Source organism: Pithys albifrons, chromosome 24 (genome assembly GCF_047495875.1).
Source record: "Pithys albifrons albifrons isolate INPA30051 chromosome 24, PitAlb_v1, whole genome shotgun sequence".
NCBI lineage: Eukaryota > Metazoa > Chordata > Aves > Passeriformes > Thamnophilidae > Pithys > Pithys albifrons.
The window spans coordinates 2,599,687-2,623,745 of NC_092481.1; the positions used below are offsets into that span (position 1 = coordinate 2,599,687).

The following is a 24,059-nucleotide window of genomic DNA, read 5'->3' on the forward strand; positions in this document are numbered from 1 at the left end:
GATTTTCACAGACACATCCCAAAGATCTTCCCCACCACATCCAGGTGTGGGTGCTGTGACCAACCACCTCCTGGGCTCTACCTGGGGCTCAGCTTCAGGTGAAGATGCCACAAAGGAGCTGAGTAAACCTGGAGACTCATTTTATTTAGGCAGAGATATTCCAGGAGGAAACTCCAACAAGGAGCTGATTAAACCTGGAAACCCATTTGATTTAAACAGAGAAATACCAAGGGGACACCCAACAAGGAGCTGATAAAACCTGGAGACCCCTTGATTTCAGCAGAGACATTCCAGGAGGACACACAAAAAGGAGTTGACTAAACCTGGAGACACAATTGGTTTAGACAGAGACATTCCAGGAGGAAACTCCAACAAGGAGTTGATTAAACCTGAGGGCCCATTTGGTTTAGACAGAGACATTCCAGGAGAACACACAACAAGGAGTTGACTAAACCTGGGGGCCCATTTGGTTTAGACAGAGACATTCCAGGAGGAAACTCCAACAAGGAGCTGATATAACCTGGAGACCCATTTTGTTTAGACAGGAACATTCCAGGAGGACACCCCACACTCCCTCCTGTGCCAAAGCCTCGGGTCAGACACAGCTCCTGACAGGAGTGTCCTCTCAGGGCGCTGTTCTCTCAGGAGACACTGGATAATCCATCTTGTTTCCTGACAGATCAGCTTTGCAAAGCTCTGACTGGCAGCGCTGGTGGGTTTTTGCAGGAGGCAGAGCTGTGCCAAGGGCTCTCTCTCCTGGCAGAAAGATCCATTGCATGGCTGACTCTGCTCCTGCTCCAACAACCTTGACAGGTTTGCTTCTCCGTGCAGTTCATACTCACACCTACCACAGGTGAAGCTTTTTCTTCTTTTGGCCAAAATCAGAAGGGAAAAAACTTGAATTTATTTATTTTTTTCCCTCTCGGGAAGCAGCCAGTTGCAGAATTGTGGTGCTGCAGGGAATTTTTAATGGTGCAGACCTTTGGAAGTGCAGCTCAGCAGCTGAAGGACAAATTGGAAAGATCTCAGTTTTTCTGGTTTTCTTGGGTTTTCTTTCTTTCACAGAGGGAAAGCTCTGAGCAGGGCAGGGCATTGCTTTGGCACTGCAGGAGTGCTCTGGGATGGGGACAGTGACAGCACCCAGGGAATGGCTGGAGCTGTGCCAGGGCAGGGACAGCACCCAGGGAAGGGCTGGAGCTGTGCCAGGGCAGGGACAACACCCAGGGAATGGCTGGAGCTGTGCCAGGGCAGGGACAGCACCCAGGGAAGGGCTGGAGCTGTGCCAGGGCAGGGACGGCACCCAGGGAATGGCTGGAGCTGTGCCAGGGCAGGGACAACACCCAGGAAAGGGCTGGGGCTATGCCAGAGCAGGGACAGCACCCAGGGAATGGCTGGAGCTGTGCCAGGGCAGGGACAGCACCCAGAGAATGGCTGGAGCTGTGCCAGGGCAGGGACAGCACCCAGGGAAGGGCTGGAGCTGTGCCAGGGCAGGGACAGCACCCAGGGAATGGCTGGAGCTGTGCCAGGGCAGGGACAGCACCCAGGGAATGGCTGGAGCTGTGCCAGGGCAGGGAAAACACCCAGGGAAGGGCTGGAGCTGTGCCAGGGCAGGGACAGCACCCAGAGAATGGCTGGGGCTGTGCCAGGGCAGGGACAGCACCCAGGGAATGGCTGGAGCTGTGCCAGGGCAGGGGCAGGTGGGGTCTCAGGGAAAGGTCCTTCCCCCAGTGGGTGGGGGCACTTTGGGGCACACAATGGAAGGAAGGGCTGAAGCCATTGGAGTGTCCAAATGAGGGCACAGAGATGGTTCAGGGCCTGGAGGGGCAGCGTGTGAGGGCACTGAGGGCACTTGGGGTGTTCAGCTGCAGAAGGGGAGACTGAGGGGAGACCTCAGTGCAGTTCCAAACTCCTCAGGAGGGGCAGAGGAGGGGCAGGCACTGAGCTCTGCCCTGTGGGGACCAGGGACAGCACCCAGGGAATGGCTGGAGCTGTGCCAGGGCAGGGACAGCACCCAGGGAATGGCTGGAGCTGCGCCAGGGCAGGGACAGCACCCAGGGAATGGCTGGAGCTGTGCCAGGGCAGGGACAGCACCCAGGGAATGGCTGGAGCTGCGCCAGGGCAGGGACAGCACCCAGGGAATGGCTGGAGCTGTGCCAGGGCAGGGTCAGCACCCAGGGAATGGCTGGAGCTGCGCCAGGGCAGGGACAGCACCCAGGGAATGGCTGGAGCTGTGCCAGGGCAGGGACGGCACCCAGGGAATGGCTGGAACTGTGCCAGGGCAGGGGCAGCACCCAGGGAATGGCTGGAGCTGTGCCAGGGCAGGGGCAGCACCCAGGGAATGGCTGGAGCTGTGCCAGGGCAGGGACAACACTCAGGGAAGGGCTGGAGCTGTGCCAGGGCAGGGACAGCACCCAGGGAATGGCTGGAGCTGTGCCAGGGCAGGCTCAGGTTGGATCTCAGCCAAAGGCTCTTTCCCCAGTGGGTGGGGGCACATTGGGGCACACAATGGAAGGAAGGGCTGAAGACATTGGAGTGTCCAAAGGAGGGCACAGAGATGGTTCAGGGCCTGGAGGGGCAGCGTGTGAGGGCACTGAGGGCACTTGGGGTGTTCAGCTGGAGGAGAGGAGACTGAGGGGAGACCTCAGTGAAGTTCCAAACTCCTCAGGAGGGGCAGAGGAGGGGCAGGCACTGAGCTCTGCCCTGTGGGGACCAGGGACAGCAGCCAGGGAATGGCTGGAGCTGTGCCAGGGCAGGGACAGGTTGGATCTCAGCAAAAGGTTCTTCCCCCAGAGGGTGGTGGGCACCGACCAGGCTCCCCGGGGCAGTGGGCACGGCCCCAAGGCTGCCAGAGCTGCAGGAGGGTTTGGATGATGCTCTGGGGCACAGGGGGTGACTCTTGGGGATGTTCCTGTGCAGGGCTGAGGTTGGACTGGATGGTCCTTGGGGGTCCCTTCCAGCTCAGGATAATCAGCTGAAGGACGGGCAGAGAGGGAAGGAGCCTCTTGCCCTTCGTGCCCCACACCCCCTGGACATGTGGTCACTCCTCACCTTCTCCAAGATGACTTTTTTCCACCTCAGGGTCTGAAACCTCCACCACAGTGTCCTCCCTGAGCAGCTGGTGGGTTTGATTTCCCCTTCAGAAGGATGCAGAGCCCACATGGCATGGAGGAGAACAGCAAACACTGCCTGAGTGACCAGCTGATGGCCCAGCCAAGCTCTCTCTTGCTGCCAGAGATATTTTTCCTGCCCTTTTGATGTTTCTTTGCTTTCTGTTATTACTGAGAGTGTTTGTCTGTGCTGGGAAGGGTTTATTCTGCTTCACAGATCACCTGCTCCTGCTGATTCTCTTCCTCCACTCTGTGTTGCAGCCCAAGCAGTTGCTCTGGAGTTGGCAGTGGTGTCACAATAAAACAGTTGTAAGGAAAAGTGGCAGGAGCAGATGAATTGGCAAAGAACAAGAATTAAGGTCTTGTGACAGTGTCACTTTTAGAGGAAAAACAAAGAGGAAAACAGAAAAAAGAGCAGCAGGAACAGGAATCTTGGAGGCTTTCCACTGGTTCAGGGCTCCACTTAACCCAAGGTGAAATCCAGTCCCTGCTTAAACCAGCTGCCACTGTAATGGTGATGGTGACAGGGGTAGGATCTGCTGTGGAAGGAGAATGAGAAGTCCTGGCAGGCCCTGACACACAGCGTGACCTGAGGCTCATCTCTTCCCCTCTCTCTGCTTCAGCTTCTCCATCTGCGAAATGTGGACAAGTCTTCACCTCATGATTTTTCTGTGACGTTCCCTGAGATTCTCTGAAGTCCCACACTGGGTTGGGGCTGTCCTGAGTGTCACCTGGGGGTTCATGAGGACAGAGTTTGGCTTGAGTTTGTGCATGAAGGACATCACCTCTACCTTGGTTTCCTTGGGAATGACATGCACCAGTTGCCCCTTAATTAAACCAGTCCCAGCCCTGGCACTTCACAGGATCCCAGAATGTCCTGAACTGAGAGGGAACCCCAAGGACCAACCAGTCCAACCCTCAGCCCTGCACAGGAACATCCCCAAGAGTCACCCCCTGTGCCCCAGAGCATCATCCAAACCCTCCTGCAGCTCTGGCAGCCTTGGGGACGTGCCCACTGCCCTGGGGAGCCTGGTCAGTGCCCACCACCCTCTGGGGGAAGGACCTTTTGCTGAGATCCAACCTGCCCCTGCCCTGGCACAGCTCCAGCCATTCCCTGGGTGCTGTCCCTGCCCTGCCACAGCTCCAGCCATTCCCTGGGTGCTGTCCCTGCCCTGGCACAGCTCCAGCCATTCCCTGGGTGCTGCCCCTGCCCTGGCACAGCTCCAGCCATTCCCTTGGTTTAACCTTTCCAGATCAGAGAGAAGTGAATCCCACATGGAACAGTGGCTTGTGTGATGCCTGAAGGATGGGAAGACGTGGTGGGATCCCTTTTCCCTTAACTTTAGAAACATGAGCCCCCTTTTCCCAAGCCATCCTGTTCCCCCAGTGATGGTGCCACCTTTTCCTGTGCAGGTGGCGATTGTGGTGACCGATGGCCGTCCCCAGGACGGGGTGCAGGATGTGGCAGCTCGAGCCAGGGCCGCTGGCATCGAGATCTTTGCCATTGGGGTGGGCAGGGTGGACATGCCCACGCTGAGGCAGATTGCCAGCCAGCCCCTGGACGAGCACGTGGACTACGTGGAGAGCTACAGCGTCATTGAGAAGCTGACCCACAAGTTCCAAGAAGCTTTCTGTGGTAAGTCCTCACCCACAAGCCCCAGGTGCCCAGGCAGGAGCTGCACAGGGCTGTGCCAGCTTTCCATGGAGTCATGACATGGTTTGGGTTGGAAGGGACCTTAAAGATCATCCAGATCCAGGTGAAGATCAGCAGGCAGGAATATCTGAGGAGAGTGGATCTGAAAGCTGCAGGTGGGAAGGGAGTTCCAAGGATGAATCCCATCCAGGAGAGACAACTGTACATGGAGCTGAACTCGCTGGTCATGTTTGTACCACAGAGCTGGAAAAAGTGGGTTGGAAACCAAATCTCAACAAGGAGCTTTGGAGAGGGAAGTTTATTGAGATTTGCTCAACAAACAGACGGGTTTAGTCCTCAGTGTGGAGACTCCTTCTAGTCCTGGCTGTGCCTTGGAGTCAGGAGACTTGGGAAAGTGTCTCCTGCCTCTTGTCCAAGAGCAGTGACCTGGGATCTCTGTCTTGGGGGGGAGTGGATTCAGTTATGGGACAATATTGTGTTGTGCATGGGCTAAGCTGGGTCTGGGTGGGCAAAGCCTGGCCTGGGCTCTGATATAGGACAAATATTCCACATTGTCCACAAGTTGAGCTGGGTCTGGGTGGGCAAAGCTTGACCTGGGCTCTGATTTAGGACAAATATCCCACATTGTGCTTGGGCTGAGCTGGGTCTGGGTGGGCAAAGCCTGGCCTGGGCTCTGATTTAGGACAAATATTCCACATTGTCCACAAGTTGAGCCGGGTCTGGGTGGGCAAAGCTTGACCTGGGCTCTGATTTAGGACAATACCCTGTGCTGTGCATGGGCTGAGGTGGGTTTGAGTGAGCAGAGCTTGGCCTGGGCTCTGATTTAGGACATTACCCTGTTGTGTATGGGCTGAGCTGGGTCTGGGTGGGCAAAGCCTGGCCTGGGCTCTGATTTAGGACAATATCCTGTGTTGTGCATGGGCTGAGCTGGGTCTGGGTGGGCAAAGCCTGGCCTGGGCTCTGATTTAGGACAATATCCTGTGTTGTGCATGGGCTGAGCTGGGTCTGGGTGGGCAAAGCCTGGCCTGGGCTCTGATTTAGGACAAATATTCCACATTGTCCACAAGTTGAGCCGGGTCTGGGTGGGCAAAGCCTGGCCTGGGCTCTGATTTAGGACAAATATCCCACATTGTGCTTGGGCTGAGCTGGGTCTGGGTGGGCAAAGCCTGGACTGGGCTCTGATTTAGGACAATACCCTGTTGTGCATGGGCTGAGCTGGGTCTGGGTGGGCAAAACTTGGCCTGGGCTCTGGTTTTAACCCTGACCTTTGTTTCAGTGGTGTCTGACCTGTGTGCCACTGGAGACCACGACTGTGAGCAGGTCTGTGTGAGCAGTCCAGGAACCTACAGATGTGCCTGCAGGGAGGGCTTCACCCTCAACAGCGATGGCAAGACCTGCAGTGGTAGGGGATGGCTCTCATTGGCACTCAGAAGGGCTTGGAACTGCAGTGGGGTGGGGGGGAGAGGCTGAAGGAGAAGCTCTGTCCTTACATGGGTTTACAATTTATCATTTGGAAATAATTCTGAAATAATTCTGAAATAATTTCACAAACGTTGCTGGGAGCTGTTGTTGGGTTTTGATTGATTGAACCTTTTCATGAGCCATAAATGGCACTAAGGTTGTATTTTCCCACAGGATTAATTGAGGTTTCACTTGCTGTCTTCTTCTGCCCTCTGCTCATGTCTTTCCTCAGCTTGCAGTGGTGGGCTGGGATCTGCTCTGGATCTTGTTTTCCTGATTGATGGCTCCAAGAGTGTGAGGCCTGAGAACTTCGAGCTGGTGAAGAAATTCATCAACCAAATCGTGGACTCTCTGGATGTGTCAGACAAACAGGCCCAGGTGGGGCTGGTTCAATACTCCAGCTCTGTCAGGCAGGAGTTCCCTCTGGGGCAGTTCAAGAACAAGAAGGACATCAAAGCAGCAGTGAAGAAAATGACCTACATGGAGAAAGGAACCATGACGGGGCAGGCCCTGAAGTACCTCGTTGACAGCTCCTTTGCCACCATCAATGGAGCCAGGCCTGGGGTGCCCAAGGTGGGCATTGTCTTCACTGATGGGAGGTCACAAGATTACATCACAGATGCTGCTAAGAAAGCCAAAGACTCAGGTAGGTCTCCTGAATTCCTGGTGGGGTGTCTCTCCCTTGGCCCAGGCACTGCCTTGGGTGTGAACCCAGGACTCTTTCCCTGGAGGTGCCTCTTGCTCAGGGTACAAAAAGGTCACTACAGGGAGTGTGGAGATATTGCCTGACTATCCCTGGATGCTCATGAAGAACTTGGGGTTCAGGTGCATCTTGGTTTGCCAGCAGCTGGTTTTAGTCCCCACAGCCCCTCTGGGTCTTTCATTTAAATCTGCTGGAGGTGTTTCTGCTGGACAGGATGGAGTTCCATGCACTTGGGATGGGATGGGATGGGATGGGATGGGATGGGATGGGATGGGATGGGATGGGGTGGGGTGGGATGGGATGGGGTGGGATGGGATGGGGTGGGGTGGGGTGGGATGGGATGGGGTGGGATGGGATGGGATGGGATGGGATGGGGTGGGGTGGGATGGGGTGGGGTGGGATGGGGTGGGATGGGATGGGATGGGATGGGATGCACACCAGTCATACGCTACACAAATGTCAAGGAAACTGCAGGGAGAAACTGTGGCTGCCCCATCCCTGGAAGTGTCCAAGGCCAGGCTGGACAGAGCTTGGAACAACCTGGGCTGGTGGAAGGTGTCCCTGCCCATGGAATGAGATGGTCTTAAGGTCCCTCCCCACCCAAACCAGTCTGGGATTCTGTGATTGGCCTGGGGCTGGCAATAAAAGCTGGCTCAGCATCAGTGGTGAGACAAAGCTGACCATCACAGAGGCCCCTGGAGAATAACAGGAGCTGTAGGACCATCTGTGGCTTGGCTGTATCAGCCTTGGGGCCTGGAAAAGGAAAAGAAGGGATAAAACAAGAAACAAAGCAGAAACAGAGACTGAGCAGTGACTGTGCCCTCCCTGCCCAAACCCCAGACACACTCACAGGAAACTTTCCTAGTCCTCCTGCTGTAGTAAAAGTGCACAGTGGCCACATATTGATATATTAATATGCCTAAACCCCACACAATATCCATACCTTGAGATGTGCCCTCTGCTGACCTGCTGAGCAGGTGCCCACTCTCTGCCATCCCTGGGCTAAATGGCCACAAATGTGAGTTCACTCGGGCCTTGCTAAAGCCTTTCTTTCCTTCCAACTTCGGGTTCCACCACTAGGTGGGACTAAGGGCCAGCACATCATCACAGAGGTCAGGCACGAGCTCTGCAGAGCTCCTGTTTGCAGAGCAAGTTGGGTGTGAAGTGGATGTTCAGCTCTTATAAACTAAAAGGTTCTTATAAGCTGAATTTATAGAATTTATTCCTCTCTGATGATAAAATTTTACACCTTATCTCTTCCTCCTCTCCTGACCATCCAAAGAAATCTCTGTCCCTGAGTTATCTCTGTGGGATAATTAAAGAACCTACAAACTTGTTCTTTGAGTGGAACTTGGAAAAACAACAAGTAGTGGATATAGGCAGAGCTGGAAAAACGGGGGAAAGGAGGAGGAGGGGAAAGCATTGCCAGTGTAGGCATGGACAAGCTCCAGGAATTTTTGGACAACGTTCTGAGGGTCAGGGTGGGATTGTTGGGGTGTCTGTGCAGGGCCAGGGGTTGCACTGGATGGTCCTTGGAGGTCCTTCCAGTTCAGGATATTCTGTGATTCTAAGCAGAGGCAAATATCTTGAGCCTGGGGTTATTCAGCATCATCACCCCAAATGGGGGCACTGCCCTTTGGCTCAGCAGGACCAGGGTTAAGGCAGAGGGGGTGGATCAACCTCTCCCAAAAACACCTCACCTGGACATGTTCCCAGCTCACAGTGTGTGCTGCTTTTGATGGTGGGGTTGCAAGTTTAGGCAGAGACCCAGCAGCAGCTTTGCTGGACCACAAGTCCCCCTTGCACAGGAGACTTTGCCCCTCATGGGCTGGTTATACTTCCATTGTTTCCTCTTGCTGTGTTGTCTCTTCCCCATGAGTTGGATGAAGGATCCTGTCAGGGTGTCACAATCATCTGTCCTTCCTTAGATCTCCAAAACCTTGTTCTTGTGGTCACAGTGGCCACCATGTCCTCACCATCACGAACCCAGCACCTTACAGTGACCACATCCTGCACCACCACTGAACTGCAGCCCCTTCTGCCCACCCTGCCCTTGCCCCTCACCACAGCCCATCTCCTGGGCACCACATCCTCCTCCATGCCCAGGCTGGAGCCACTGGAGATGTTGACAACTGACTGCCACCTTTGGGAAACCCTTTAGGTTGGTCTGTACCTGAGTTGGGCTCAGATGGTCAAGCCAGACTCGTTTTCTGGGAAATTCCAGTAAGACTTTGCCTGTGAAATATTTTTGATCCCTGGCTTGATAGGCTGGAGAGCTGGGCTGATTCCAATGGGATGGAGTTCAACAAGGCCAAGTGCAGGTCCTGCCCTTTGGCCACCCCAACCCCTGCAGCGCTCCAGGCTGGGCACAGAGTGGCTGGAGAGCAGCCAGGCAGAGGGACCTGGGGGGACTGAGGGACAGGAAGCTCAACAGGAGCCACCAGTGTGCCCAGGTGGCCAAGAAGGCCAAGGGGATCCTGGCCTGGATCCAAACTAGCGTGGCCAGCAGGCCCAGGGCAGTGACCCTTCCCCTGGACTCTGCCTTGGGGAGGCCACACCTTGAGTGTTGTGTTGAGTTCTGGGCCCCTCAGTTGAGGCAAGAGATTGAGGGGCTGGAGCGGGGCCAGAGAAGAGCAACGAGGCTGGAGAAGGGACTGGATGTGGCACTGAGTGTCCTCTGAAACACCTCCAGGGACAGAGAATCCAACATGGCTTGATCCAACCCCACTGTGATCACCAGCCCAGGGCACTCTGTGCCCCACTCTGTGCCCTGGGCTGGTGATCCCAGTGGGGTTGGATCAAGGGTTGATGATCTCAGAGGTCTCTTCCAACCCAAGTGAGAAGAGAAGAGCAACGAGGCTGGAGAAGGGACTGGAGCACAAGTGCTGTGGGGAGAGGCTGAGGGAGCTGGGGGTGTTCAGCCTGGAGAAGAGGAGGCTCAGAGGTGACCTCAGCACTGTCTGGAACTGCCTGAAGGGAAGTTCTGGCCAGGTGGGGGTTGGTCTCTTCTCCCAGGCACTCAGCAATAGGACAAGGGGGCACGATGGGCTCGAGCTCTGCCAGGGGAAATTGAAGTTGGAGAGCAGGAAAAACTTCTTTGCAGAGAGAGTGCTCAGGGATTGGAATGGGCTGCCCAGAGAGGGGGTGGATTCCCCATCCCTGGAGGTTTTTCAGCTGAGCTTGGCCGTGGCACTGAGTGCCATGATCTGGTAAAGGGACTGGAGTTGGCCCAAGGGTTGGACTTGATGATCTCAGAGGTCTTTTCCAACTGATTCTATGATTCTATGAAAGGAGCTGGAACAGAAGAGGAGAAGGTGTTACCACCTGCAGAGCTGTGTGGAACTGGGGGTTCAGAAGGGGGCAAGGATGTCCATGCTGGGAAGGGGTGGTGCCACCCCAGCTCCAGGTGCCACTGACAGGACCCTGTTGCCCCCAGGCTTTCGGATGTTCGCTGTGGGAGTCGGCAACGCCGTGGAGGATGAGCTGAGGGAAATCGCCTCAGAGCCAGTGGCTGAGCACTATTTCTACACTGCTGACTTCAGGACCATCAGCAAGATCGGGAAGAAGCTCCAAATGAAGATCTGTGTTGGTGAGAGCTGGGACTGGGGAGTGGGGGCTCAATCCCAGCAGTGGGAGGCTGGAAGCAGAAGGATGGAAATGTCCTTTCAGGTGTTACACAAATCTCTCTGTTCTTGGAGTATTGAGTTGGTAGAGGAAGGGTCAGGAGACATCAGTTTTGGGTGGTTACCTGAAGCAAAGCAATCCCTACACCTCAGCCATCTCCCCCTCTCACAAATTCCCTTCTCCTTCCCTTTTCTTCCACCTTTCTCCCCTTCTCCACCTTTCCCATCAGAAATTATGAACTCAGGCTCTGCCAGGACCTGAGAACAGCCAAAAGTGGCACAAGGAAGAGAACCCAAGAGTTCTCTTCAAAGAGAACCCAAGAGTTGATTTATTTGGCTTAACATGAAGAGATCATCACAAAACTGGACATCTGAGGTGAACCTCCTTGACCACTGAGAACAGGCACCACAGGGGGGGTCACATTTCAGGTGGAAAGGAGCACCTGGTACCTTCTAAATGCCTTGAAGGTGTCTAAAATTGGGCAGCATCAATGCCAAGCTGCTCATGTTTGGACAGCCCAGTGCTCAGAGAGGACTGAGAGGGGGACAGACACAACCAAATTTAAAGGAAGGTGAGCTGGAAACAACCTGAGCCTAAAACTTATTCCAGCAAATCCACCACAGCAATTTTGGATGTTTGTTTTGGAGGAATCCCACCCCTCCAGTGAAATATTGTAACTCTGCTCCCTGAGGGAGCTCAGAGTGAACCCCAAACACTCAGGCTTGGTTGGAGACACTGAGAGAACCTTGCACACATCTGAGAACCTGAAGAACTTGGCACTGTCCAGGTGCTCAAGCTCCTTTAGCCCACCAGGGAGATGGTTCCTCCCAGTTCCCAGCAGGATCCACTGCCCAGAGCTCTGGTGGGACTTGGGGGATGCCAAGAGAGCTCTGCCAAGCTCAGCTCTTCTTTCCAAGTCCTGCCCCATGGTCCTCACTGCTCTCATGGCATGAGATGCTCCCCAGCATCAGCTGGAGCAAATTATACCCTTTGCCAAATTTTAATCTCCTTTTCCCTTTTCCTGGCAATTTCTAACTTGGACCTTTGTGCCAAACTCAGGAGATGCCCATGGACATTTTGGTTGCAGGAGGTGACTCGTCTGGTTTTCTCCCTGAGTGTGAATTAGAGATTAAAAATACTCAGGAATTTGGAGGTTTTGCCTCAGGAAAATCAGATTTGGATCCTTGTGCCCTTCTGGGTCTTGTCCTCCAGATTCCTAAAGATGGGACTTTTCCTTCCTCTTGGGGATGTCTAAGAGGTCCCAGTGGTAAATTGCACCACTCATGATTAATTAAAACAATTAATTAGAAAGTTATAACCTTTCCAACACCCTGCAAGGTGCTGTGTGTGCAGAGCCAGGTTTGCAGCCTCGTTTAGAAAGTAGGAGTCAATCCAAGACCAAGATGATGGGAACTTTCTAAAACCCCTCAACGTGTTGTATTTAAACACCTTTCAAGAAAGGAAATACATTTGGGCTTCAGAAGGAAATGTCAGAAACAGTCCTTGCAAAAAAAAAAAAAAAAAAATTCAGGTTGGGTAAATACAGTAAATAAGAATTGAGTATTAAAAAAAAAAAGGAAAGAAAAGGAAAGAAAATATTTGCATTTGTTTGATTTTTTTCAATGCCAGCTTGTATTTATCAACAGATGGCCACAAATCTTCTGGTAATGCCCAGCTTTGGTTTACTCATGACTGGTTTAATCCCACTGGGGATTTGTGCAATTGATGTCCCTTCCTTTAAAAAGTCCTTCTCTTATTTGCTCCTTCCATCTCCTTTCTTTTCCCATCCATCTCAGTCCCTTCTTTGCTCTTATTCCCGTTAATTTGCTTGAAGAATATGTGCAAATGACTGCCCTTGATTAGCAAACTCATTAGTGCCTGTTGCTCCACCCACTCAAGAACTGGGATATTGAAGCAAAGCTCAGCCAAGTCTTGCCTCAATTTTGATTTGGTGTTTTGGGGGGGGACAGAGTTTGCTTTGAGAACTGTCTTTGGTCAGATCCCAGTTTTGGGGGTGAATTTTCAGCAGCAGGAGCAGAACTCAGTGGGGTTTAGGGAAAGTGGAAATCCAGGAGGGATTTTCCTGCCCAGAGCTTGGCCTATAGAACAAGAAAATGTGACATTTTCTAGTCATCTGAGAGCCAGAAATGATCAGTCAGATAATTGGAAGAGATGATATTTTGATTTCCTTCCTGTTCCTGACAAAGGAGATAAGAATTGTTCCATTTCACTGCTCTCAGAGATTCTGATTAAATTGAGGGTTTTTTTGGTGCCACTGAACTCATCTTCTTGACATTCTGATCCACAGAGGAAGATCCCTGTGAATGTAAATCTATTGTGAAGTTCCAGACCAAGGTTGAAGACCTCATCAACTCATTGCAGCAGAAATATATCCTTTGGGAGCTGTGCTGGGCCAGCACTCCCTGGCTTGGGTGGGGACCAGGAGGGAAATTCTCCTCCTGGGGGAAGGAGGTTGGGGAGGAAGCTGAAACCATGAATTGGTCTGGTTGACAAGGTGGGGATTGGTCAAAGACTGGACTTGATGGTCTTGGAGGTCTTTTCCAACCTTAATGATTCTGATTTTGTGACAAAGGGTCAGGTGTGGGACTGCAAACTGCAGGTCCTGCCTCTGACTGGACAATCTGGATAATTCAGATCCAACAGTCAGGTCCAAATTCTCCCAAGTGGTTAAAACCCAGTTGGGGGAGATAAATCCTCAAGGAGTTGCTGAGTGCAGACACCTCCAGTGGGTTGAGTTGGAGCCCACCTGAACCCAGTTGGTGGGACTTGGGACCTCTCATATTGCACAAAGATGCTCAGTAAGTGGTTGAAAGAGAAACAAAAAAAACAGAAAATAGTTGTTGGAAAGGTTCAAACTCCTCATGGAGAGGGGAATTTGTGAAGCCTCACATAGGGCTGGGGAGACCTTTCACTGTGAGAAGAAGGACAGGAGGTTATTTTAAAAGCAAAGCTCTGGTTTATTCACACATTTCTGTGCTTTGCACAGTTTAATCTCTCCTCAGTTACTCAAACTGAGTGAAATCCATGAGTTGTGTTATGCAGAAGGTCAGAGGAGCTCGGCAGATCTCACCCAGTGTGTCGCTGCTCCAGGCACATGGTGAAAAGCAATTAGTGAAAAGAGCAGAAAATTGCTGTGACACACTTTGCATTCCAAGAAAAGCACTTTGCTCCTCATCTTGGGGGGTCAGGAACTCCCTGTCAGCCAATCCGAACTGGCGCAGGTGTTTTCCTCTTCCTTTCAGAGGGGTGTGTGACACGGGGGTGTGATATGGGGGTGTGTGACACGGGGGTGTGTGACACAGGTGTGTGTGACACGGGGGTGTGTGACATGGGTGTGTGTGACACAGGGGTGTGTGACACAGGGGGGTGTGTGACATGTGTGTGTGACACGGGGGTGTGTGACACGGGTGTGTGTGACACGGGTGTGTGTGACATGGGTGTGTGTGACACAGGGGTGTGTGACACAGGGGGGTGTGACACAGGGGTGTGTGACATGGGTGTGTGTGACACAGGTGTGTGTGACACAGGTGTGTGTGTGACACAGGGGGGTGTGACACAGGGGGGTGTGACACAGGGGGGTGTGACACAGGGTGGTGTGTGACATGGGTGTGTGTGACACAGGGGGGTGTGACTTGGGGGTGTGTGACATGGCTGTGTGTGACATGGGGTGTGTGACATGGGGGTGTGTGTCACAGGTGTGTGTGACATGGGTGTGTGTGACACAGGGGTGTGTGACACAGGGGTGTGTGACATGGGTGTGTGTGACACGGGTGTGTGTGACACAGGGGTGTGTGTGACATGGGGGTGTGTGACACAGGTGTGTGTGACATGGGTGTGTGTGACACGGGTGTGTGTGACACAGGGGTGTGTGACATGGGTGTGTGTGACACGGGTGTGTGTGACACAGGGGTGTGTGTGACATGGGGGTGTGTGACACAGGTGTGTGTGACATGGGTGTGTGTGACACGGGTGTGTGTGACACAGGGGTGTGTGACACAGGGGTGTGTGACTTGGGGGTGTGTGACATGGCTGTGTGTGACACAGGGGTGTGTGACATGGCTGTGTGTGACACAGGTGTGTGACATGGTTGTGTGTGACATGGGTGTGTGTGACACAGGGGTGTGTGACATGGGTGTGTCTGCAGAGACATTTTCCACCTTCAGGGAAAGTCCATCTGCCCAAACAGTTGTGGAAATGCTGGAGCAGATGATGAGACATTCCTTGCTCCAGCTCATCCCACATGGATGCCAGTCATGGAGCAAGGAATTGTGGAATGACAGAGTGGGTTGGATTGAAAGGAACCTTAAAACTTCTCCAGTGCCACCCCCTGCCATGGGCAGGGACACCTTCCACCGGCCCAGGTTGCTCCAAGTCCCATCCAGCTTGGCCTTGGACACATTTCAGTCCAATGCTGAGATCTAAACAGGTTATAAAGTGTAGAAACCTTCAGGTGAGTTGAGGTCAGACTCTTCCAAAGTGCTCTGTGGGAAAGAACAACAAAACTCAGTGTTTGGAAGTTGTAGCAAGAGGAGATTCCATGGCACGTTGGCAGTGGGAATGATAAGCCATTAAAATAAACAGTGGAAGATCATGGAATCCCAGAATCCCAGACTGGTTTGGGTTGGAAGGACCTTAAACCTCATCCAGTGCCACCCCTGCCATGGGCAGGGACACCTCCCACCAGCCCAGGCTGCTCCAAGCCCTGTCTAACCTGGCCTTGGACACTTCCAGGGATGGGGCACCTTAAACCTCATCCAGTCCCACCCCCTGCCATGGGCAGGGACACTTCCCACCAGCTCACGTTGCTCCAAGCCCTGTCCAACCTGGCCTTGGACACTTCCAGGGATGGGGCACCTTAAACCTCATCCAGTCCCACTCCTGCCATGGGCAGGGACACCGACCACCAGCCCAGGCTGCTCCAAACCCTGTCCAACCTGGCCTTGGACACTTCCAGGGATGGGGCAGCCACAGCTGCTCTGCCCAACCTGTGTCAGGACCTGCCCACCCTCACAGGAGGGAAAAATTTCTTCCCAATATCCCATCTAAATCTCTCCTCTTTCACCTAAACCCCTTCCCCTTGTCCTGTCTCTGCCTGTCCATGTACAAAGTCACCCCCTCACTGCCATTTTTCCTCCTTAACTCCTGCCCACTGGAGGCTGTGGCCAAAAGGATCGAAGCCCTGGAGAACAAGATCATTTAAAGCCCCACCACAAAATTGTTTTCACCTCCTTCCTGGAACTCCTCCACTCGTCAGGGGAGGCAGCTCAGCCCCAGAGCTCTGGCCAGCTTGGATTTGTTGAAGAGTTTTAGTCTACCTGCATTTGTTTAAAAGGGAAGAAATATAAGAGTAGAGCAGACATTGTGCAATGGGCAGAGCCTTTGGGTGACCCTGCTAATGTTTGTTGCATCATATAGAGTTCATATATATATATAAAAAACACCCCTGGAAAGATTTGGGTTGGATTTAAAGCTTAATATATATGTGTGTTAATGAGTACTTGGTGCTGAGTTCTGTGAATCCTCTTCTGCAGCTTTTGTTTCTGTGCATGAGATAATTTAATTTCAAGCTCCGAGTGGCTTCAGATGCCGAGTGTAAAATGCCAAAGCTGATCAGCTGGTTCTTGGGAACATGATGAGTTTGGCAGCAAATGGGGGAAGTGCAGCAATGATCCCTGAGTGTGAGCTGCAGATGGCATAGGATAGGCTGGGTTTATCCAGGGCTCTTGGACAACATAGGAAGAGAAAAGCTCGGCTTTTCCAGGTGGAGCACCTGCTCTGGGTGAGTCCTGACAATGTGCAATGACTTGGTGGCCGTGGCTCTGTGTGACACCTCCCAGATGTGCCCCCATCCCAGCACCAGCCCAGATGTCCCTCCATGTCCTCAACTGGAGCTTCAAATCACCATCAGCACCTGGAACACGGGGAACTGCAGCTGGAACCACCCACGGAAGTGGTGCCTCCACTGCTGTGTCAGCCAGAGCCTCACTGGTTCCTCCTCATCCACAGAGTCAGAATCCCAGGATGAGTCAGGCTGGAAGGGACCACAGTGGATGATCTCCTCCCACCTCTCTGCTCCGGCAGGGCCATCCCAGGCATGGACAATTCCCACACTTTTAAGCACCTTCAAAGCCACCAAGTTCATCTCAAGACCTTTCAGACTCTTCTCCTGTCTCTGGATTCCCAGCACCAGCAAGACAAAGCAGCAACATGGACTGGAAGCAGCTCAGACCTGCCTGTCTCCTGCAGCTGTAGCCTGGAATTCAGTCCTGGCAGGAATGGGGGCCTGGTGACCCATGGAATGGTCACACACCATTGGATGTTGGGTTTGGATTGGGGGGAGGGGGGGTTATGGTTTTATTTTTTGTATCAAAATATTTATACTTGAGACCACGTGAAAAGCTTTTCAGAATGACTTGGCCTCTTCAGAAATGTCACCAGAGTGTTCTGGGGGGAATATTAAAAGTTTGCTGTAAATTTTAAACGTGAATTTTCTGCCTCTGTGGAGTTGTTGAGGTGTGACAAAAGCAGCTCTCAGTAGTGGGGAGGAAAACCTCCATCTCTTGTCACAACCTCAATGTAAGAGAAGAAAGGGGGAGAAAGAAAAGAAAGAGAAAGAAAGCAAAGCTTTTTCCTCAAAATAAAAAAGCCTCTTTTATAATCAAAAATAATTTGTTATGCTGTTGGACATGCAGGAGTGAGGCAGGCATTGACTCAAGGACTGCAGCCAGTTCTTGAAAGCAAAACCTCACCCTCTCAGGCCAATCCTGAGCACCCCAAAATCCAGGGGAAGCCCCACCAGCCCCGGAGCTGCCAAAGAGGAGATCTCTGGTGCCTAATTTTGCAGATATCAAATCCAGAGCTCTAAGACTGAGCTGCTCTTGTTAATTTGTGTCTCAGTAGACACAGATACCTCAGAGTGCCCTGGTTAGGATTATCCAAAATGTGCATTTCAGGATAAAGCAACCCCTGAGCCCTCATAGAATCATAGAATCGATTGGGTTGGAAAAGACCTCAGAGATCATTGAGTCCAACCCTTGGTCCAACTCCAGTCCCTTTACCAGATCATGGCACTCAGTGCCACGGCCAAGCTCAGCTGAAAAACCTCCAGGGATGGGGAATCCACCCCCTCTCTGGGCAGCCCATTCCAATGCCTGAGCACTCTCTCTGCAAAGGATTTTTTTCTGCTCTCCAACTTCAATTTCCCCTGGCAGAGCTTGAGCCCATCGTGCCCCCTTGTCCTATTGCTGAGTGCCTGGGAGAAGAGACCAACCCCCACCTGGCCAGAACTTCCCTTCAGGCAGTTCCAGACAGTGCTGAGGTCACCTCTGAGCCTCCTCTTCTCCAGGCTGAACACCCCCAGCTCCCTCAGCCTCTCCCCACAGCACTTGTGCTCCAGTCCCTTCTCCAGCCTCGTTGCTCTTCTCTTCTCACTTGGCTTGGAAGAGACCTCTGAGATCATCAACCCTTGATCCAACCCCACTGGGATCACTCTGGCACTCTGTGCCCTGGGCTGGTGATCACAGTGGGGTTGGATCAAGACATGTTGGATTCTGTGTCCCTGGAGGTGTTTCAGAGGACACTCAGTGCCACATCCAGTCCCTTCTCCAGCCTCGTTGCTCTTCTCTGGCCCCGCTCCAGCCCCTCAATCTCTTTCCTCAACTCAGGGGCCCAGAACTGAACACAACACTCAAGGTGTGGCCTCCCCAAGGCAGAGTCCAGGGGAAGGGTCACTGCCCTGGGCCTGCTGGCCACGCTAGTTTGGATCCAGGCCAGGATCCCATTGGCCTTCTTGGCCACCTGGGCACACTGGTGGCTCCTGTTGAGCTTCCTGTCAATTAGTACTCCAAGGTCCCTCTATCTATATCTATAGATGATATAGATATAGATAGACGAGAGATTATAGAGATATGATATAGAGAGATATAAAGATAGAGATTATAGAGATATAGATAGAGATATATAAAGATATAAAGATATAAGGATAGATATGGAGATGAGATAGATATATAAAGATATAGAGATAGATATAAATATATAAAGATGGAGAGATAGAGATATAGAGAGATATTAAGATATTAAGAAAGATAGAGATGAGATATAGAGATAGAGAGGTAGATAGAGATAGAGATGATAGAGATAGAGATAGAGATAGAGATTGGATTGATATTGAGCTTGAGATAGAGATGAGATAGAGAGATAGATAGAGATAGAGATAGAGATAGAGATAGAGATAGAGATAGAGATAGAGATAGAGATAGAGATAGAGATTGGATTGATATTGAGCTTGAGATAGAGATGAGATAGAGAGATAAAAAGATATAGAGAGCTATAAAGATATCAAGACAGATAGAGAGATATGAGATAGAGGTGAGATATAGAGACAAAAATAGAGATAGAGATAGAGATGATAGAGATGATAGAGATGATAGAGATGATAGAGATGATATAGAGATAGAGATAGAGATAGAGATAGAGATAGAGATAGAGATAGAGATAGAGATAGAGATAGAGATAGAGATAGAGATGAGAGAGAGAGAGAGAGAGATGAGAGAGATGAGAGAGATATATAGAGATGATAGAGATGATAGAGATGATAGAGATGATAGAGATGATAGAGATGATAGGGATATAGATATAGAGGGCCCGTTGCTAGGGCAGTTGCTATGGGGGGCCATTGCTAGGGTGGTTGCTATGGGGGGGTTGTTCCTAAGGCAGTTGCAATAGAGGTAGAGATAGAGATATACACTCTCTATATAGCATATACACCCTATACAAACACTATATTTATAGCACATTTCTCTCTCCTATGGTCATCATTAACCACTGAAAACACCAACCCAACCTTTCACCATCCCCAGTCCCTCCTTCACTCAGTCAAATCCTCCTCATGGCCCGGGACAGCCAGAGGGCCATAAAGAACAAAGAGAAACCAAAGCCCTCCCTCGCAGAGCTCGGCGGTGGCTCCGGGGCCACCATGAATTGTCGGGCACTGAACCGCTTCTGTAACTAAGATTTGGGCTTGTGCTCCAGATAAAGCACAACCAAACCAATTAACAATTAGTTTTCCTCCCCTGGCTTAGAACAACAAAAGAGCTCTTAGTCAATTAGTCACTGGGTTGGAATGCAGGCTCTTGACGTTGTAATTAGACTTCATTAATGGATTGCCCACGGGCAGCAAGATGGAAACCAACACTGTGAGGCTTCCTTTGCATTTTCTTTCAGCTAATTACAGGCTTATCTTGGAAACAAAAGCTGCTGCACACAACAAAAAGCAAACACTTCCATGTCCCAGTGCCTGGAGTGATGTGCTGGTAGGAAACCTCCTGCTGGAGGCTGTGACATGATCCTTCTGCAGACGAGGGAATTCTTCTCCCTCTCTTTGTTTGGAGCATCCTCAGGTTGCCCAGAGAGCTGGGAGGTGCCACATGCCTGGAAACCATCAAGGGCAGCTTGAATGGGGCTCTGAGCAACCTGACCTGGGTGAAGGTGTCCCTGCTCATTGCAGGGGGTTGGATTTGATGACCTTTAAAGGTCCCTTCCAACCCAAACCATCTCATGATCCTACATAGGACCAGCCCTTCTCTCCACGTTGCCACCAAACCCCAAGTTCCTCAAGATCTGGCAAAATAATTTATAAAATGTTGTCTTTTGAATGTGGAAAACATCCTTGCCCACTTTTTCCTCCCCTCATGTGCTGAGTGTGCCATGGAAATCCTAAAGCTCTGCCTTCCAGCAGAAAGTTCTTTCGCCAACACAAGCGCTCTGGGGAAGCAATTTTCTCCTGCAGGGCATTGATATTATAACAGAGGGCCATTATTAATCAAATAAAAAAGTGCTTTCAGTTAAACTGAGGCCTTCTAGCTTGGGAACACTCTCCAATAGCAATCTGTAACCCTAATGTGCTCTAATTGCTGCTAATGAATGGGTAGGTAACAGACCAGTTATTATGATTTTTCTCCAGGCCACACCAGGCACTGAAACCTGTCTCGGGCTCTGTGAATTTCCTGTTCCTGGTAAAAAACAGGGAGTTCCCTCTTCCCAGTCCTCTGAGGTGAACAAACAGTTTAAGGTGCTTTGGTAAATTTATGTTGTGAAAATTATTATTTCTCATTTCATGTCCAGCTTAGGAAGAAGCTCCAACAAGGCAGAGCACCCTCCCCTGTGTAACTCCTTGTTAAGGATCTGAGCTCTGGCAATAAATTGTGAGTGGCTTTGCACTTCAGAGAGTCATTTCAATTTATCTGGTTTTTAATCACCAGTCATGGAAGGAACTGGCTTTTGTGGGGTTTACAGTTGTTGTGGTTTTACTGCTCTGTGGCCTATTCCCACCATTCCACACTGCAGAGACAAGGCTTGAGATACCAAAAAGTGGCCTGTGCTCAGGTGGGGATAAGGTGGATGGAGAAGGTGAACCCTCAGGATGCAGAGCATGAAGTGCTAGGGCTGTGGGGATGGGTGGGAAGGGGAGTCCTGGCTCTCTGGGGCTGTCCTGAGGCAAATGATTGAGCCCACAGGTAATTTTCCAGCTCTAAGTAACGAGGTGTGTTCCTTCTACACCTCCGGGCACACTCTGGTTGTCCATCCTCGATGGTGAGACCTGTCCACAATTCACAACCCACACCCAGCAGGTCTTGGCACAGCCTGAGATGGCAATGATGTCACTGAGGTCACAGCCTGGTCCCTCCCTGCAAGGCTGGTGGGACCTTCTGCTGAAGACAAAGTCCCCCAGTCTGGAGAGAGGGAGAGAAAAGGGTTACAAACCAGTTCTTGCCCTACCAGAGGGCACAGCAAGGGAGGGATCCACAGCCACAGTGTTGGAGTTAGAAAGGGACAACTTCTGCACACGTGGAAACAGGACTTTGGCACCACCTGACATGGGTTGGGGTACAAACAGGGAGCTCCTGGGCCAGAATTCCTGGAGAACTCATGTGCACAAATGAACATTGCAGGGTTACACCTAAATCCTGTGCTCCCTGGGATCTTGTGGCCTCTCTTGCTGGAGCTTCCAGAAAGGCAGGTATAAAATTAATAAATTATGATTAAAAATTTAATAAATCACCTCCACGGGGGAATTCACTCCCTGACCTTTTACCACCTTCAGTGCAATCACCTGACACTTCTGGATTTTATCACTGCACCCATAAATTGGCCACCAGCTAAAAGGAAGAAAGTAATTACTGGAGCTCCATCCAGAGCTGATAGCAAGGGCTGCTTTGGGAAATAAAGGATTCATTTCAAATGTGTGCAGGAGATCTGTAACAGCAGCAGGTGTGAGGGGAAAAGAAAATATAAGGGAGATGTTAAGTGGAGAAGAGAGATACAATAGGAGAAGTGGAAGGATATTTGGGGCTGGAGTGGGAATCTGGTGTTGTCATGGGATGGTTTGGGTTGGAAGGGATGGTAAAGACCATCCAGTCCCACCCCCTGCCATGGGCACTATGAACATCCCTGGGCACCATGAACATCCCTGGGCACCAGGAACATTCTTGAACACCAGGAACATTCCTGAACAACAGGAACATCCCTTGTCACAATTAACATCCCTTGTCACCATGAACATCCCTGGGCACCAGGAACATCCCTTGTCACAATGAACATCCCTTGTCACCATGAACATCCCTGGGCACCATGAACATCCCTGGGCACCAGGAACATCCCTGGGCTCCATGAACATCCCTGGGCACCAGGAACATTCCTGAACACCAGGAACATCCCTTGTCACAATGGACATCCCTTGTGACCATGAACATCCCTGGGCACCATAAACATCCCTGGACTCCATGAACACCCCTGGGCTTCATGAACATCCCTGGACTCCATGAACACCCCTGGGCTTCATGAACATCCCTGGGGACCATGAACATCCTGAGCCCATGAACATCACTGGGCACCATGAACACCCGTGGGCACCATGAACATCCCTGGGCACCATGAACACCCCTGGGCTCCATGAACATCCCTGGGCTCCATGAACATCCCTGGGCTCCATGAACATCCCTTGTCACCATGAACATGCCTGGGCACCAGGAACATCCCTTGTCACCATGAACATCGCTGGGCACCATGAACATCCCTGGGTACCATGAACATCCCTGGGCACCATGAACATCCCTTGTCACCATGAACACCCCTGGGCACCATGAACACCCCTGGGTACCATGAACACCCCTGAGTACCATGAACATCCCTGGGCTCCATGAACATCCCTTGTCACCATGAACATGCCTGGGCACCAGGAACATCCCTTGTCACCATGAACACCCCTGGCCTCCATGAACATCCCTGGGCTCCATGAGCATCCCTGGCCTCCATGAACACCCCTGGGTACCATGAACATCCCTGGGCTCCATGAACGTCCCCTGTCACCATGAACACCCCTGGGCACCATGAACATCCCTTGTCACCATGAACACCCCTGGGTACCATGAACACCCTTGGGTACCATGAACACCCCTGGGTACCATGAACATCCCCAGGCGCCCAGAGGCACCCAATGCTTGTGCCAGGCTCTTCTCTGCGGGCACATCTCCTGCCCCACATCACACCCCGCTGGATGGAGCCTGACAGGGACCCCGTGGTGGTGACGTGGCTTTGGGGAAGCCGTGCCCCATGGCAAGGCACATCAGATCCTGAGAGAAAACCCCACAGTCCTTTCGGAGGTAGCAGGACGTCCCTGTGGACAGCGGGTGAAGGCGAGTGGGGCAGCAGCACCAGCGGTGCCAAAGCTGCTTCCCCCGAGGCCGAGAGGCTGGAAATCAGCCCTTCCAGCGCCGTCGCACAGAGCAGAGATGCTCAGCCTCTGCAACGTGTCCCCGCTGTCACTAGATGTCCCCATCTGAATACAAATCACGCGTGCCAACCTTCCCCCCCCAAACCCAGCCAGCCCCGCACCTCCCCGCGCCTGTTCTCCTTGACACTGACGGTAATTAAAGACAACACCACTTAGCCTTCTGTCATCCGCACGGAATCAGCGAGGTTTGATTTGTTTAACCTTTGCAGCGAATCATGTTGAATAAATAAACAAGCGGCGCTGTGCCAGCGAGGCGCCGTGGGCACTGCGGGGGAGGGGGGCTGCAGGGAGGGTGGGCACTTGGATGCCCCCTGGTCGTATCCTGCATCCTGGGCACTGCGGGGGAGGGAGGCTGCAGGGAGGGTGGGCACTTGGATGCCCCCTGGTCGTACCCTGCATCCTGGGCACTGCGGGGGAGGGAGGCTGCAGGGAGGGTGGGCACTTGGATGCCCCCTGGTCGTATCCTGCATCCTGGGCACTGCGGGAGAGGGAGGCTGCAGGGAGGGTGGGCACTTGGATGCCCCCTGGTCGTATCCTGCATCCTGGGCACCGCCTTCTCATCCCTGTCCCTGCACATGGGAAGGGAATGGGGCTGGTTCTTCCCCGAAGTGGTGCCAGACCCGGCAATAACCGGGGCTCCCACCTCGCTGCTCATTCCTAGGGTATTAATTAACCCCCGGGGGCTCAGGGCTGTCTAAT

At 52.1% G+C, this 24,059-nt stretch overlaps 1 protein-coding gene across 1 annotated transcript in view; it reads left to right on the forward strand.

Moving 5' to 3' along the window:
* MATN1 (matrilin 1) overlaps window positions 1–15,770 on the forward strand; it is a 28,289-nt gene extending 12,519 nt beyond the window's left edge. The window contains exons 3-8 of the mRNA XM_071576763.1: window positions 4,521–4,743; window positions 6,038–6,163; window positions 6,455–6,868; window positions 10,362–10,514; window positions 12,858–12,938; window positions 15,721–15,770. Coding sequence (XP_071432864.1) covers window positions 4,521–4,743; window positions 6,038–6,163; window positions 6,455–6,868; window positions 10,362–10,514; window positions 12,858–12,938; window positions 15,721–15,770 — 1,047 coding nt within the window. The remainder of the gene's footprint in view (window positions 1–4,520; window positions 4,744–6,037; window positions 6,164–6,454; window positions 6,869–10,361; window positions 10,515–12,857; window positions 12,939–15,720) is intronic.
* The last annotated feature ends 8,289 nt before the right edge of the window (window positions 15,771–24,059 follow it).